The sequence below is a fragment of the Manis javanica genome, chromosome 10 (genome assembly GCF_040802235.1).
Source record: "Manis javanica isolate MJ-LG chromosome 10, MJ_LKY, whole genome shotgun sequence".
NCBI lineage: Eukaryota > Metazoa > Chordata > Mammalia > Pholidota > Manidae > Manis > Manis javanica.
The window spans coordinates 112922635-112939225 of NC_133165.1; the positions used below are offsets into that span (position 1 = coordinate 112922635).

The following is a 16591-nucleotide window of genomic DNA, read 5'->3' on the forward strand; positions in this document are numbered from 1 at the left end:
AATGCACCACGAGGTCTGCCCAAAGCTGTGCTAAGCAGACTCTCCTTAGGGCCCTGGGTTGAAGCTTGAGTACTCAGTCCTATAGCAGCCAAAGGTTGGGTGGGCACCAGGTGGGGACCACAGTCCTCATCCTGGTCCAGGGCTCCACACAGCCCCAGAAGTCAGAGCAGAAGGTGCCAGTGGTTATCTCGTGCACCCATCTGGTTGCCAGAGGGGAAACAAAAGCCTAGGGCAGGAGGGACAGGCCAAGTCAGAGTGCTGTGGCAGAGCAGCAACCAGAGCCTGGGTGCGCTCCTCAGTGGCCCCCCGCCGGGCCTCCTCCTCCTCCGCCCTCCCTGATTCGCTGAGGTCCAAGGTTGACCCCTGTCTCCCTGCTTCCAGAGCATGCCTGTGGTGCACAGAGCTCACGCCTGCTCCGGCTGAAACCTCGGAAGAACCCGGCCATTCAGAGGATGCTGCCTTCACTGGGAAGGGGACCGGCCCCCTACCACTGCACCCTGGCCCTGAGTGGCAACTCCTGCTGGGCAAGGACCTGGCCATGGGCAACACGTGGGGCTGGCAAAGGGGGTCCATCCCAGCGGCGGTGACCGAGAGGCTCAGAGAGGTGGCTCACTCCTGTGGTGCGACAGGGCTTCCCGGGGGAGCCCCGGCACCCAAGGACAGAGCCCTGGGTGTAACCCCGGCACATCACATCCTGACCTTCCCAGAGTCCGCCCTGCGGGGTGTGCTAGAGAAAGGGGGGTGGCGGAAAAGATGTGCCGGCTGAGCTGCTGGCCCGTGGTGTGGGGTGGGTGTCCTTAGGCTGAAAGCTGGGCATCGGGCTGAGTGGGCCCTGCCCACCCCCAGGGCCTGACTGGCTGGCAGCTGGCAGCAGCCTATTGTAGCCCCTCCCAGCAGGAGCCAGGACCTCAGGGCGGACGTTGTCCCTAAGCCCAGGTGCCAGTGGTGGGTCTCCATGGGTGACTGGGGGAAGCTGTCCTCTTCTGAGCCCCAGTATACCCAGGCCTACCTTGGGGTCAAATGCCAGGTAAGGATGGATGAGGCAAAGGTGAGGGGAGGGCTGGGGAACCCCCAAAAGCGTAGGTGCATGGATGGGATTCGGAGCCAGGTAGGTCTCACCTGGAATGGTTTATTGTACAACAGGCGGCCGCGGGGGAGCGGGTGTGGGTTAGGTTCCCCACTAGCGGGGCACAGCACACAGCTGGTAGGGGGATGGGGTTACCATGAGGGCATGGACCCCGTGGTCGCTGGGGCGGGGCTGCCCAGCGGGCACCGAGAAGCTGAAGCGCTGCAGGAGGCAGGTGAAGAACAGGAACAGCTCCATCCGGGCCAGGGGCTCCCCTAGACACAAGCGGCGGCCTGCGGGTGCGTTGGAGGACTCAGTGAGCCTGGGGGCCTCGGCCCCACCCCTCCTAGAATGCCCAGGGAGGGGCTGGCCAGCCCCGCACCCCACGGGCACCTGCTGAGAAGGGCATGAAGGCCTCCTGCTTGACGAAGCGCCCCTGGGCGTCCAGGAAGTGCTCGGGGTGGAAGCGGAAGGGCTTCTCCCACACGGTCTCGTCCTTCAGCACTGACGACAGGTTGGTGATGAGCGTCGTCCCCTGGAGGGACATGCCTGCATGGGTGGGGTCTCACTGGGGGACGCAGGCATCCCTGCTCCTGGCCATGCTGTGTCTGGCACACACCTGGACTCTTTCTGGTAACCCTGAGCCCAAGAAGCTCCTCGACACCCTCCCAGTCCCCAGGGCAGGGCAGGTAACCCGCCTCCCATGGGTGCCCTCCCTGTCCCTGTCCCTGCTGCATAAACAGGTTCCTCCAACACAGTGAGGCACACTTCACTTTGGCGGCCTCACCCGAGTGGGTCCTGAGCGGATGAGGCCGGTCTGCCTGCTGGCATCCCCACCCGCGCCCAGTGTGGCCTTTGGTGCCTGTGGAAATCAGGGTCGGGTGGCCTGGGGTCCAGGCCTGGCCCCACCATGCAGTGCCCATTGCTGGGGCACCAGGTGGCATTGAGCTGTGGCAAGGAGGGCCACAGGCCTACCTTGGGGATGAGGAAGCCTTGCATTTCAGTGTCACGGGTTGTCATGTGCGGTGCACCCAGTGGGATGATGTCCCCAAAGCGCTGTACCTCATGGACCACGGCCATGGTGTAGGGCATGCGTGCCTGGTCCTGCATCTCCGGTCGCCGCACCTGCCCTATCACCTCATCGATCTCCTCTTGGACACGGCCTGGACAGTTAAGGGACCACGCAGTGGTCAAAACTCATAGTGTTAGGTTCCAGCAGCCTGCTGACTCCTGGGTAGGGCTATGCACACTTGGAAGAGGGGGTCACGCTGAAGCCCAGCATCTGCTCAGAGCTCCTAGTGGGCAAACCCGGCTGAGTGCCCCAGCCTCTCCCTGTCCCCCATGCCCATCCCACCCCGCCCTCCAGCTGGGCTCACGCTGCACTTCCGGGTGCAAGATCATGAGCAACAGGGCCCAGGTCAGCGTGATGGAGGTGGTCACCGTCCCGGCAGAGAACAGGTCAAACACCACCAGGCGCAGGTTCTCCTCACTGAAGCTGCTCTCGGGGTTCCCCTTGGCCTGGGCCATACAGAGAGGGAGTGTTCATTTGCAGGAGCCTGACCCCCAGATAGCCTCCAACTCTTCCCCTTTCAGCCCAGGTGGCCCATCACTGGCTGATACATGGGTCACACCTTACTTGGCCTTTGCTTCATGGCCCCCTAAATCCACACCCGCTGGTCCTGATCTTGGCACCTCACCTTCTCCACCTCATCCAGGAAGGCGTCAGTCAGGTCTCGGGGTGGCTGGTCCTGGTCTCGGGTGATCCTGTTTTCTGCGACCAGCTCATCCACCAGGGACATGAAGGCCTTCTGCCCTGAGAGGACTTTGTCCGCCAGCCCCGGGATGTGCATGAGCACAGGAATCGAGTTCAGCACCTGTGTGGGCCACGATTTGGGCCCAGGTGTTTCTTGGGCTCAGGTGCCACATGTAGCAGTCAGGTGCCCACTGCCTCCAGGGTCTCCCCTCCAGGTCCTCCCTACGTGGGCACCTTAGCCCTGTGTGCTGTGTCTAGGCCCAGGAGGAAAAAACTCAATTCCAAGTCAAGGGTTGGAGGGGCTTGCAGTGAAGGAGGTAGAGGTTCCTTAGCCTTCTCTCAGGCTTCCTTGCCCCCAGCCCACCTCTCCCAGCTCTGTCGTCTGCGATCTCCCACCTCCAGGCCTCTCCTCTTGCAGTGGCCTCTCCTGGAATGCCCTGTCTCCATGCCTCTGTAGGAATGCTCCATCAGGAGGCCCATGGCGGGGAGGATGCCTCCCCCACGGAGGTGGCCGTGCATGCTTCCATCGTGCCTGCAGCTCCTACCTGGTCTAGGAATCCTGTGCCCTCCTTCGTTATTTGTTCAGTTAGGCCTAGTAGCTTGAGGAAGCGTGGGTCGTCGTACTGGAAGCGGCGCCTGAAGGTGAGCGAGGCGATCACGTTGCTCACCGCTTTATTCAGGAGCACGTTGGGGCTAAAGGGGCGGCCTGGAAGGGACGGAGCAGATGAGGGGGCCGCCTGCTGGTCCTCCCAGCCTCACCCTCCCTGTGTCCAGCCCACTGTCCATGCCCCGACTCTCACCAAGTTGGTCGGAGAAAGCAGCACAGAGGTACGAGGCCTCCTCGGTCACCCACTGCTCCAGGGACTTCTTGCCCACGCCCAAGTTGCGCATGGTGGACACAGAGAAGCGCCTCTGCTCGCGCCAGGCGCGCCCGTACCGGGCCATGATCACCCCTGGGGGCGTGGAGTGTTCGTGGGCGTGGCTGGGGAAGTGCCCAAGCCCCGCCCTCCGACGGCTTCACCTGCGGCCCGTCCTCTGGCAGTCAAACCTCGGCTCTGCCCCCTGGTTCTGCTCAACCTCCGCCCCTTAGTAAGTCTGCCATCCCTTCCTGCTCTTGCAACGTCCCTTTCAATGAGGTCCTGCCCCACTATGTAACTACCGTCGCACCCCTTCCGCCCATTCTCCGCCCGTTTCTGCCTTTACAGTCTCATCCCTCTGATAAGGACCCACTTAAGGTTGCTACCACACAGCCCTTTCACCTTTGAGAAGGCCTCTCCCGTGACTCGCTGAGAAACCCGCCCACATTGGCATCGGGTCAGGTCCTTCCCCGCCACACTTCCGCCCCAGCCCTGGAACCTTCTCCTTCCTCCGTGCCCTGGGCCCAGCATTCACGATCCGTTTTGTGTGCCTCACGTGTAGACCCCCACCGGGCATCCGGTCTTTGCCGGCCCAAGCCCCTCCCCGCCGGTGCCCCTTCTTGGCTTGCCTTCGGAGCGGGGCCCGTAACCCAGAAGCTCATTGAGGGGCATCGGTGGGCGGTCGGAGGTGTCCTCGCCGCGGTCCACCAACGCCTCGCGCACAGCCGCCAGTCCGTTGAGCACGACCACGGGCGTCCAGGCCATCTGCACGCTGAACACGTCCCCGAAGCGGCGCCGCATCTGCAGGACGAGCGTCAAGGGCTTTGGTCAAGTCCGGCCGCATCAGGCAGCCTGCTGGCCCCAGACTCCCGGCGCTAATCTCGGGGAGCCCCTGGAAGGACCACAGTGAGCGGCAGCAAGGATGACACCCAGCTTCATGACGACGCCGGGGTCACATGCCCTATGGTTGAGGACCTCTCCCTGGAGGAGCCCTGCCAGCCAGGACTTCGTAAAGGTCACCAAACTGTGAGTAGGCCAAGTTACCATCCGCTTGTGCTGGTGAAGAAGCCAAGTTCATAGGTGAGCACCAAGATCCGAGGACCCTCAGTGGCAACACCTTTGAACTGGGTCCGTGGTCCTCCTTCAACCTGGGTTTCTTTGCTTAGAAGTTGCCCAGGGCCAGAGTCCTGTCCTCCATTGTGAAGACCTTTCCTCTTGTGATCGGAGTGATTGGACGGGACTCCGGCTCACATTTGTTCAGCTATGAACAACGTGGATCCCAGACTTGCTGCCTAGTCTTACCCACCTCCAGACGTTTGTTTAGTAACTCAAAACTGTCCTTCAGGCCCTGCACAGATGCCCCCATTCTGGAAGCCTCTCTCTTGCCTCCTCTTCTGGGCCCAGTTTTTTCCATCCTGTGCCTTTCTCCCCCCACCCAATGTATGCTGCTTGATCCTGTTCTCAGGACCTCTGCTCCCTGCCCCCCAACTTTCTTACCCGGTTAATGCAACGAGGAAGGTCCTGGAAGTCCACCTGCAGCAGGTTGCCCAGCCCAGGCAGTGGCAATGGGCCGGGCGGGTAGCGGGGGGCCCAGCGTGTTCGCCGGTGCATCAGGTCCACCAGGAGCAGAAAGATGGCCAGGGCCACAGCCACGGGCCACAGTGTATCCCCGCTCAGCAGCCCCATGGCTGCCTCAGTGCCCTCCGGGCTCCTCTTCACACACTGCTGTCCCTCACAACGCTCCGCTCCTGGGATCAGGCCTGGCTGGGTGTTCTCACCACACCCCATGGGCTCCGCCTGCCTGGACCCTCCTTATAAAGGGAGTTGAGACTGGCCTTTGCCCTGTACCTGAGCCAACCCGTTGGGCACACTGTGCTGCCAGAGGGAGCAGGCAGGAGCCAGGGGAGCTCAGGTGTGGGTGTGGCCACGGAATCCTGTCCCTCCTGCCCTCTCCATGTGCTTTTCCAGGGTAGGGAGGGGAGGAGATGAGACCTCCCTACCACTGGCCTGACTCCCTGCTCTGTCCAGGTGCTGAGGACAGCCAGGGGTCTCTGTAGTTGATTCTGCCACTCCCCTGTCACAGCTCACATCCCCAACATGGTCACATGTTCCCCCAGAACAGACCCTTTCAGTCTCTTACCTCTGCGTGGCCTTGATATTCTGTTGTTAGTGGTACTTGCTAGGCAGTGTAGAGAGGCCACATTGATCAGAGGGAGTTGGGGTTAGGGATGAAGTCCTCGGTGTCCCCTCGCTTCACACTAGCCCACCCAGGACACACAGATACAGAATCACACACTCACATAGTGCTCGCACATTCAGACCCTACCCGATGCTCACAGGCTGACAATTCCTCACACACCCTAACACGTTCACCAAACCACACACTCAGGAACACATGACCACTTACACTGCCAGACACGCCCTCACACACGCAACCCTGTGTCACGTCCCACTACTCAGTGTTGCCTGGACCCAACCCTTTCCCCCTGGCTGGAGGCTGCTGGCTGTCATGCTGGGGACCCTCACCTGGCGTCTGCCAGCCCAGCTCCCTTGGTGTCTGCCTGGTCAAGGCCATGGCAAGTTCGAATCTGGGGGGTGGCGAGGAAGGGGAGATCAGGATTGTTTTCAGTTTCCTAATCACCTTGATCAACAAGCTCGGTGGCCCAAAAAACCCTTCTTAAGTTTGTAACAAATGGGCCTTTGGACCTCCTAGCTGTTGTGGTCACCCAAGTGATGAATCTCCATCATGCCTGTGCCCGCTTTCCTGACCGGAAGCAGTGTGGGGTGGCCACTTCCTTTGCTGAGCTGCCAGTCAGCTCAGGGCATGGGGGTGGCTTAGCATAGGACATGCCTCGGCTGTTGTCTTTGAAGTGGGCCTGCTTTCTCCTTGTCCTTGAACATCAGCTGCTCAAACTCTGGAAGACAGGGGATGGGAATCAAGTGGGGACAGTGCACTTTCTTTATCCCCCACAGGCCTGCTGAGGACCACAGCAGTGGCTTCTTGGGCCTTCCCCTTGGCCGGCCCCCTCCTCTCCCTGGGCTGCACCCTGCCTGCCTCCAGCGCCACCCCTCCCATCCCTGACTCGCAGTCCCTCAAAGATGCCCACCTCTGGACTGCACCAGGGCATGCCGCCTCTGGGCTGGAGCCAAGGCTGCCAGGCCAATACTTCTGCTCGGTCCTCGGCCCTCCAAGTCGGAGGTGGCGTCCATTCCACCCCAGGGCAGGTCGGGAAGCTCTCCTGCAATGGGGGAATGGGGGAACTCAGGGCTGTTTAAGACAGTGAGGCTGCTGTGACTCTGAGGCCAGACCCATTCAGGTCTGAAAGGGCAGGGATGTCTCCCGGGTGGGGACGGTGTCCTCCTCCACACGGGGGGTGGTGGGAGGTGAGCTCTCAGTCTGGAGGAGGCGCCCTGCAGCCCCTGCCACCTCTCAACCACTGAAGCCCAGGTTCTTCCCAGGGTGCCTCCAGATGCGCCAACTCAGAGAGGCAGCCCAGGGCCGTGTGGCCTACTGGCGTTGGCTCTCAACCAACACCTGTGTTTCACATTTCCTGCCTAGCTTGTGAAAGCTGCTCCCCTTCTTCCAAATTCCCACATCCTCACTGTCCTGCCAGGCCCAAGACCTGAAGGCCAAGTTTGGTGAGGCCCCACTGCGCCTTCCCTGCATCTTGCCTTAGTCAGGGCGTGGGTTCTATCCCACCCATGCTGGACATACCGTGTGCTGGGCACTGGCAGCATGGCAGGGCCCTGCTCCAAGGTGCTTATGACCAAGGGGGAGGGTGGGAAGTCAGAGTGACGTGACAGTGGAGGGACTGCTGTGGGACTCATGGGGACGTTGTCCCAGGCCGGAGCAGGACTCTCTGGTAAACCTCATGGAGGACTTTGGCTGGCTTGGCACTGTGAGCAAGGTGACTTGGCAGGGGACCAAAGTACCACACAAGGCCTGGGTGGAGGGAAGGCCAGTGGCAGGAGGGCAGCACGAGGCTGCAGCTTTGCAAGTCTGGTGGAGGGCTGGGCTGTGGGGACTTGGATCTGGGCCTCCAGGTGGCAGGGAGACCAATTTTGAGGTCCCACAACAGAGCAGGAGGGCAAGGTCCACGGGCACCCAGGGGACTTTTCAGATTCAGCCTGTGACCTCCCGTCTGGTCAGTTCCATGCTTCTGTCCCACCAGGCACCACCTCTCCACCCAGGACTATCAGACAATACCAAGTGACGGCAGCGGAGACAGGAGGGCAGTGTCCCCACCCCATACCAGTGGCCTGTTATCAGGGTGGCCATGAGGAATACTTGCAGTCAGGAGGCCTAGGAATTGCAGCTTCTTTTCACGAGAGCCCCAGGCCAGCCACTGCTGTCACACATGCCCGCCCGAGTCCTGTAAGGCAGGTGGCTTTATGATTCCCTGCATGAGAGGAGGCAGTCTCAGGGATCATATCAGGAGGTCAGTCACAGGGCAGCTTTACCATCCATTTCAAAGTATACGCTCTGAGTTACTGCTTTGTGCTGCTTGGACATAAACTTCTCTAAGGGCCAGCATGTGAATTACTTTAGAAACACGTTAGCCCACCCTGGCTGGGCTTCTCCTCTGCTGAAGCCGCAGGGCAAGAGGACTGAGACCCTTCCTCCCCGGTATGTAGCACAGGTCCTCTGGACAGGAGTCTGGGGTGACATCAGAAGACGTCTGACCAGGTAGTGCCCGACCCTGGGGCCCCCATTGCAATGCACAGCAAAGCCCTTGGGGAGGCAGGAGCTGGAGAAAGCAGGTAAGGGCTGTCGCACCCGGCCAGGGCTCTGGCTGTCAGTGGCATTTTGCTTGCCTTGTCCCTCTCTGCCACAGTATGGCAGGACCCAGGGACAAAACACCCCCAATTCCAGGTCTTTCTTGGGGACAGAAAGTTAGAGTGGAACCTGCCTCCAGACTGTCCGTGGGCCACGGGCCTGGCAGTCTCAATGGCCTTGCGGGGTCCAGTGCCCAGCATGGGGGCAGGGGGAATCCAGGCCGAGACAGGCTGTGCCTGCAGCTCTGCGGGTGGGTGCCAGAGGGCGTGGGTGGGAGGGGAGCAAGGCAGGACGGGCCTCCCAGACTTGCTTTTAGGTTTGGTGTTTGGGCCTGGCCAGATGAAGTTCTGGAGACCTGCTGCACAACAATGTGAATATACTCAACACTACTGAACTTTACTTTAAAATGGTAAGTTGTTCAGCCGTAATTTAAACATTACTTTTAAAAAGATATCAGGAGGAGCAAAGATGGCGGCATGAGTAGGACAGTGGAAATCTTCTCCCAAAAACATATATATTTTTGGGAATACAACGAATACAACTATTCCTAAAAGAGAGACCAGAAGACATAGGGCAACAGCCAGGCTACACCCACACCTGCGAGAACCCAGCGCCTTGCAAAGGGGGTAAGATACAAGCCCCGGCCCGGTGGGACCCGAGCGCCCCTCACCCCCAGCTCCTGGTGGGAGGAGTTGGAGTGGAGAGGGAGAGGGAGCCCAGGACTGCTGAACACCCAGCCCCAGCCATCTGCACCAGGGCGCAGACACACAGTGCGTGCGTGGGGTCCTGGATACTAGGGACATGGAGCAGTAAAACCTGCAAGTGGGTCCCCACAGCCAGTGCCCCTGGGACAAAAGAAAAGCAAGTGCTTTCTGAAAGTCGTAATGGGACAGGGACCCCACAGCTGGACGGAAGCGTCCCGGGACAGTTAGCCCAGCAGCTGCAAATTGTGAGGGACATCAGGCGCCCTAACCCCTTGGGAGGCAGCGCAGCTCGGAGGCCCCTCACGGAGATAAGCAGCCTCCCACCTGTTTCCCCTTGACGCAGCTCTGCCATAGTGGAGCAGCAGCCTGAGGCAGGCCACGCGCACAGCAACTGCGGAGCTAACTCCACAGCGGCCCGGCAAGAATCAGAAACCCCGCCTGCACAGAACTGCCCAGCACAGACCACTAGAGGTCGCTGTTCCCCCAGGAGAGGAATGCGAGGAGCTAGCGGGAAGGGATTCGTTCTCTCAGCTGACACACGTGCCAACTGCCCATCGCCATGGAAAGGCAGAAGAATTTGATCCAGACCAGAATCACACAGACACGCTCCCCTGAGAGGGAAGCTGGGGAGATAGCCCTGACCAATCTTCCTGAAAAAGAATTCAAAATAAAGGTCATAACCATGCTGATGGAGCTGCAGAGAAATATGCCAGAGGCCATTAATGGAATAGAAATCAGAGAGTAGGAACGCAGAGAAGCTGACGCAGAGAGAGATAAAAGGATATTAAAAGAATTGTGTGACCAATCGAAATGGAACAATATCCGCACTATAGGGGTGCCAGAAGAAGAGAGAGAAAAAGGGATAGAAAGTGTATTTGAAGAAATAATTGCTGAAAACTTCCCCAAACTGGGGGGGGAAATAGCCTCTTAGACCATGGAAGCACAGAACTCCCAACAGAAGGGACCCAAGGAGGACACCACCAAGACACATAACAATTAAAATGGCAAAGATCAAGGACAAAGACAGGTATTAAAGGCAGCCAGAGAGAGAAAAAAGGTCACCTACAAAGGAAAACCCATCAGGCTATCATCAGACTTCTCAACAGAAACCTTACAGGCCATAAGAGAATGGCATGATATACTTACTGCAATGAAACAGAAGGGCCTTGAACCAAGGATACTGTATCCAGCACGATTATCATTTAAATATGAAGGCGGGATTAAACAATTCCCAGACAAGCGAAAGTTGAGGGAATTTGCCTCCCACAAACCACCTCTACAGGGTATCCTAGAGGGACTGCTCTAGATGGAAGCACTCCTAAGGCTAAATAGATGTCACCAGAGAAAATAAAATCACACGCAAAGAAAGCAGACCAACCAAATACTAACTAAAGACAAAAAATAAAATCAACTACCCACAAAAGCAGTCAAAGGAAACACAAAAGAGCACACACACAAAAAAACCTCCTAACATACAAAGAATGGAGGAGGAGGAATAAGAAGGGAGAGAAATAAAGAATCATCAGACTATGCTTATAATAGCTCAATAAGTGAGTTAAGTTAGACAGTAAGATAGTAGAGAAGCTACACTTGAACCTTTGGTAACCACGAATCTAAAGCCTGCAATGGCAATAAGTACATATCTTTCAATAATCACCCTAAATGTAAATGGACTGAATGCACCAATCAAAGACACAGAGTAATAGAATGGATAAAAAAACAAGACCCATCTTTATGCTGCTTACGAGAGACCCACCTCAAACCCAAAGACATGCACAGACTATAAAAGTCAAGGGATGGAAAAAGATATTTCATGCAAACAAGGAGAAAAAAGCAGGAGTTGCAGTACTAGTATGAGACAAAATAGACTTCAAAACAAAGAAAGTCACATGAGATAAAGGACATTACATAATGATAAAGGGGTCAATCCAACAAGAGGATATAACCATTATAAATATATATGCACCCAACACAGGAGCACCAGCATATGTGAAACAAATACTAACAGAATTAAAGGAGGAAATAGAATGCAATGCATTCATTTCGGGAGACTTCAACACACCACTCACTCCAAAGGACAGACCCACCAGACAGAAAATAAGTAAGGACATGGAGGCACTGAACAACACACTAGAACAGATGGACCTAATAGACATCTACAGAACTCTACACCCAAAAGCAGCAGGATACACATTCTTCTCAAGTGCACATGGAACATTCTCCAGGATCGACCACATACTAGGCCACAAAAAGAGCATCAGTAAATTCAAAAAGATTGAAATTCTACCAACCAACTTTTCGGACCACAAAGGTATAAAACTAGAAATAAATTGAACAAAGAAAGCAAAAGGCTCACAAACACAACAACATGCTCCAAAATAATCAATGGATCAATGACCAAATCAAAATAGAGATCAAGGAATATATGGAAACAAATGACAACAACACAAAGCCCCAACTTCTGTGGGACGCAGCAAAAGCAGTTCTAAGAGGAAAGTATATAGCAATCCAGGCATATTTAAAGAAAGAAGAACAAACCCAAATGAACAGTGTAACGTCACAATTATCAAAATTGGAAAAAGAAGAACAAATGTGGCCTAAAGTCAGCAAAAGGAGGGACATAACAAAGATCAGAGAAGAAATAAATAAAATTGAGAAGAATAAAACAATAAAAAAATCAATGAAACCAAGAGCTGGTTCTTTGAGAAAATAAACAAAATAGATAAGCCTCTAGCCAGACTTATAAAAAGAAAAAGAGAATCAACACACATCAACAGAATCAGAAATGAGAAAGGATAAATCACAATGGACCCTACAGAAAAACAAAGGATTATTAGAGAATACTACAAAAAACTATATGCTAACAAGCTGGAAAACCTAGAAGAAATGGACAACTTCCTAGAAAAATATAACCTTCCAAGACTGACCCAGAAAGAAACAGAAAATCTAAACAGACCAATTACCAGCAAAGAAATTGAAGCGGTAATCAAAAAACTACCCAAGAAAAAACCTCTGGGCCAGATGGACTTACCACAGAGTTTTATCAGACATACAAATACATAATACCTATTCTCCTTAAAGTTTTCCAAAAAATAGAAGAAGAGGGAATACTTCCAGACTCATTCTATGAAGCCAGCATCACCCTAATACCAAAAGCAGGCAAAGACCCCACCAAAAAAGAAAATTACAGACCAATATCTCTGATGAACGTAGACGCAAAAATACTCAATAAAAAATTAGCAAACCGAATTCAAAAATACATCAAGAGGCTCATACTCCATGATCAATGGGGATTCATCCCAGGGATGCAAGGATGGTACAACATTTGAAAATCCATCAACATCATCCACCACATCAACAAAAAGGACAAAAATCACATGATCATCTCCATAGACGCTGAAAAAGCACTCGACAAAATTCAACATCCATTCATGAGAAAAACTCTCAGCAAAATGGGTATAGAGGGCAAGTACCTCAACATAATAAAGGCCATATATGAAAAACCCACAGCCAACATCATACTGAACAGTGAGAAGCTGAAAGCTTTTCCTCTGCGATCGGGAACAAGACAGGGATGCCCACTCTCCCCACTGTTATTCAACATAGTACCGGAGGTCCTAGCCACGGCAATTAGACAAAACAAAGAAATACAAGGAATCCAGATCGGTAAAGAAGTTGTCAAACTGTCACTATTTGCAAATGGCATGATATTGTACATAAAAAACCCTAAGGACTCCACTCCAGAACTACTAGAACTGATACTGGAATACAGCAAAGTTGCAGGATACAAAATTAACACACAGAAATCTGAGGCTTTCCTATACACTAACAATGAAGTAATAGAAAGAGAAACCAGGAAAACAATTCCACTCACAATTGCATCAAAAAGAATAAAATACCTAGGAATAAACCTAACCAAGGAAGTGAAAGACCTATACCCTGAAAACTACAAGAATGCTTATGAGAAATTAAAGAGGACACTAACAAATGGAAACTCATCCCATGCTCTTGGCTAGGAAGAATTAATATTGTCAAAATGGCCATCCTGCCCACAGCAATCTACAGATTTAATATAATCCCTATCAAATTGCCAACAGCATTCTTCAATGAACTGGAAGAAATAGTTCTAAAATTCATATGGAACCACCAAAGACCCTGAATAGCCAAAGCAATCCTAAGAATAAAGTGGGGGGGATCTTGCTCCCCAACTTCAAGCTCCACTACAAAGCCACAGTAATCAAGACAATTTGGTACTGGCACAAGAACAGAGCCACAGACCAGTGGAACAGAATCATCTCCAGTCATTAACCCAAACATATATGGTCAGTTAATATTTGATAAAGGAGCCATGGACATACAATGGGGAAATGACAGCCTCTTCAACAGCTGGAGTTGGCAAAACTGGACAGCTGCATGCAAGAGAATGAAACTGGATCACTGTCTAACCCCATACACAAAAGTAAACTAGAAATGGATCAAAGACCTGAATGTAAGCCATGAAACCATAGAACTCTTAGGAAAAAAACATAGGCAAAAATCTCTTGGACATAAACACGAGCAACTTCTTCATGAACATACCTCCCCGGGCAAGGGAAACAAAAGCAAAAATGAACAAGTGGGACTATATCAAGCTGAAAAGCTTCTGTACAGCAAAGGACACCATCAATAGAACAAAAAGGTACCCTACAGTAGGGAGAATATATTCATAAATGACAGATCTGGTAAAGGGTTGACATTCAAAATATATAAAGAGCTCACACACCTCAACAAACAAAGAGAGAACAATCCAATTAAAAAATGGGCAGAGTTGCTGAACAGACAGTTCTCCAAAGAAGAAATCAGATGGCCAACAGACACATGAAAAGATGCTCCACATCGCCAGTCATCAGAGAAATGCAAATTAAAACCACAATGAGGTATCACCTCACACCAGTAAGGATGGCCAACATCCAAAAGACAAACAACAACAAGTGTTGGCAAGGTTGCGGAGAAAGGGGAACCCTCCTACACTGCTGGTGGGGATGTAAGCTAGTTCAACCATTGTGGAAAGCAGTATGGAGGTTCCTCAAAAAGCTCAAAATAGAAATACCATTTGACCCAGGAATTCCACTCCTAGGAATTTACCCTAAGAATGCAGCAGCCCAATTTGAAAAAGACAGATGCACCCCTATGTTTATCGCAACACTATTTACAATAGTCAAGAAATGGAAGCAACTTAAGTGTCCATCAGATGATGAATGGATAAAGAAGATGTGGTACATATACACAATGGAATATTATTCAGCCACAGGAAAACAAATCCTACCATTTGCAACAACATGGATGGAGCTAGAGGGTATTATGCTCAGTGAAATAAGCCAGGCAGAGAAAGACAAGTATCAAGTGATTTCACTCATATGTGGAATATAAGAACAAAGGAAAATTGAGGGAACAAAACAGCAGCAGACTCACAGAACCCAAGAATGGACTAACAGTTACCAAAGGGAAAGGGACTGGGGAGGGTGGGTGGGAAGGGAGGGAGAAGGGGCATTACGATTAGCACACATAATGTGGGGGGGGCACACGGAAAGCAGTAGAGCACAGAGAAGCAGTGACTCCATAACATCTTACTGTGCTGATGGACAGTGATTGTAATGGGGTGTGTTGGGGGGACTTAATAATGGGGGGAATCTAGTAACCATAGTGTTGCTCATGTGATTTTATATTAATGATACAAAAAAAAAAAGACATCACTACACATTTATTAGAATGGTCAAAATCCAGAATGCTGAGACCACCATCTGCTGGCAGGGCTGTAGAGCGACCGGAGCTCTCACACACTGCTGGCGAGGATGCAAACGGCACAGCCACCCAGGGAGACAGCTGGGCGGCTCCTTATGAAACTCAACATTCTTACCACATGATCCAGCTGTCACCCTTTGATGTTGACCCAAAGAGTTGAGACTTACATCACACAAAAACCTGCACACACATTTATAGCAGCTTTATTCATAATTCCACAACTCAGAAGCAACCAAGATGTCCTTCAGGAGGTGAATCAACTGTGGTCCGTCCAAGGCAACAGATTCTTCTTCAGCATTAGGAAGAAATGAGCTGCGTAGCCACGAACAGATGTGGAGGAACCCTAAATGCTTAACACTAAGTGAAAGAAGCCAGTCAAAAGGCTACGAGCTGTGTCCAGCTCCGTGACTTTTTGGAAAAGGCAAAACTATGGCAATAGTAAAAAGATCAGCAGATGTGCCAGGGGCAGGGGTAGGGAGGAATAGCAGCGCAGAGGGTTTTAGGGTGATCACAGTCCGGTGTATGGTACCGTAATGGCGGATCTGTGTCATACATTTGTACACCACCAAGAGTGAACGCCAGTGTCGATTACAGACTGGTTGATTCTGGTCTGTCAGTGTAGGTTCACCAACTGCAGCAAATACACAATCTGGTGCGGGATGGTGACAGTGGGGGAGGCTGTGTCTGTGGCAGGGGGGACAGGGTGGGTGTATGGGGAATCTCTGCTCCTTCTGCTCAATACTGTTATGAACTGAAAACTTGAAAAAAAAGTCTATTAAAAAAAACACACAAAACTCAAAAGTGGGAGCTGAAATGTGCACAAGCAATTGGTTTCCTGCAGAAGCCAGAAAACTCCAGTCAGGAGGGCAGCGTGGAACGCAGCCACAGCCAGTTACTGGTCACTTCAGAAGCCAGTTCGAGGAAAGACCTAAACAATCCTAAGTGCCTTGCTCAACTATCATTATCAAGTCGACACGGGACAGAAGAATAAAAGGCAAAATGAAGAAGAATCATTTACTGTCAGGAAAATATTTTTCTCAAGATTCCTATTTTTCAAGTTTTGCGGTTTAGCCCTTGACACCTGAAATCTATCAATTTCACTTGAACTGTCTTAATGCCAAGTCAAGACCAGACGGGAAGCCAAGCAGCTCAAAAAGCCGTCATTTCTATGCAGGTCCCATGGCCCACGCAGCCTACCCACCCACAGCTCCATCCTGGCAGAGCAAATGAGAAATGGACCACACTGCCTGATGCAGCCATTAAAGTGAAATTAATCTGCCATTTCTGCAGCCTCAAATTGATGAGCACACAAGAACTCATTTATAATTGCTTATTTCTACTTCACAACATTCTTTCCAGTATTTCTGTTCTCTAAAAAATGTCCATTAACATTGCATCATTTTTTTTATAATCCATAAAATTAATGTTGATTGGAAATATGTCCTCACACCAACTTAAGGAAATGTGCAGCCCCGTACATGGGCTGAGCCCACCCTCCAGGCTGAGCGGCAGAGAAGGGCCTTCGGGTTCGCTTTGCTCCGTCTCTGCCAGACCAGTAAAAGTCAGCGCCCGCAGTGGGACCAAAGCCGCTGCAGCGGTTGGAATGGGAGGAGGAAGAGATGCATTTGCTTTGTATTAAACAAAAAGAGGAAA

General features: G+C 52.5%; 1 protein-coding gene across 2 annotated transcripts; it reads right to left on the minus strand.

Annotated features, from left to right (window-relative positions):
* Positions 1–1113: 1113 nt before the first annotated feature.
* LOC140843658 (cytochrome P450 2D17-like) lies at positions 1114–6056 on the minus strand. Of its 2 annotated transcripts, none has more exons than XM_073213951.1 (9): positions 5174–6056; positions 4306–4477; positions 3620–3772; positions 3365–3525; positions 2764–2940; positions 2443–2584; positions 2129–2229; positions 1460–1601; positions 1114–1359 (listed from the first exon to the last, which is right to left on the minus strand). In XM_073213951.1, the coding sequence occupies exons 1-9, from the start codon at positions 5462–5464 to the stop codon at positions 1181–1183; spliced, it is 1518 nt and encodes a 505-aa protein (XP_073070052.1). In that variant the 5' UTR covers positions 5465–6056; the 3' UTR covers positions 1114–1180. The 2 variants fall into 2 exon arrangements, with proteins under 2 accessions (XP_073070052.1, XP_073070051.1); XM_073213950.1 differs by having other exon boundaries at positions 2042–2229; positions 5174–6040.
* Between the last annotated feature and the right edge of the window lie 10535 nt (positions 6057–16591).

What these genes read in the sequence shown, in the direction of transcription:
- LOC140843658 (XM_073213950.1), bottom strand. Translation starts at nt 5,464, where the DNA reads ATGGGGTGTGGTGAGAACACCCAGCCAGGCCTGATCCCAGGAGCGGAG. An exon ending in TGCTTTCTCCGACCAACTTG is followed by an intron (nt 3,526 to 3,619) that starts GTGAGAGTCGGG and finishes CGTCCCTTCCAG; the next exon opens with GCCGCCCCTTTAGCCCCAAC. An exon ending in TCCTGGATGAGGTGGAGAAG is followed by an intron (nt 2,585 to 2,763) that starts GTGAGGTGCCAA and finishes TGTATGGCCCAG; the next exon opens with GCCAAGGGGAACCCCGAGAG.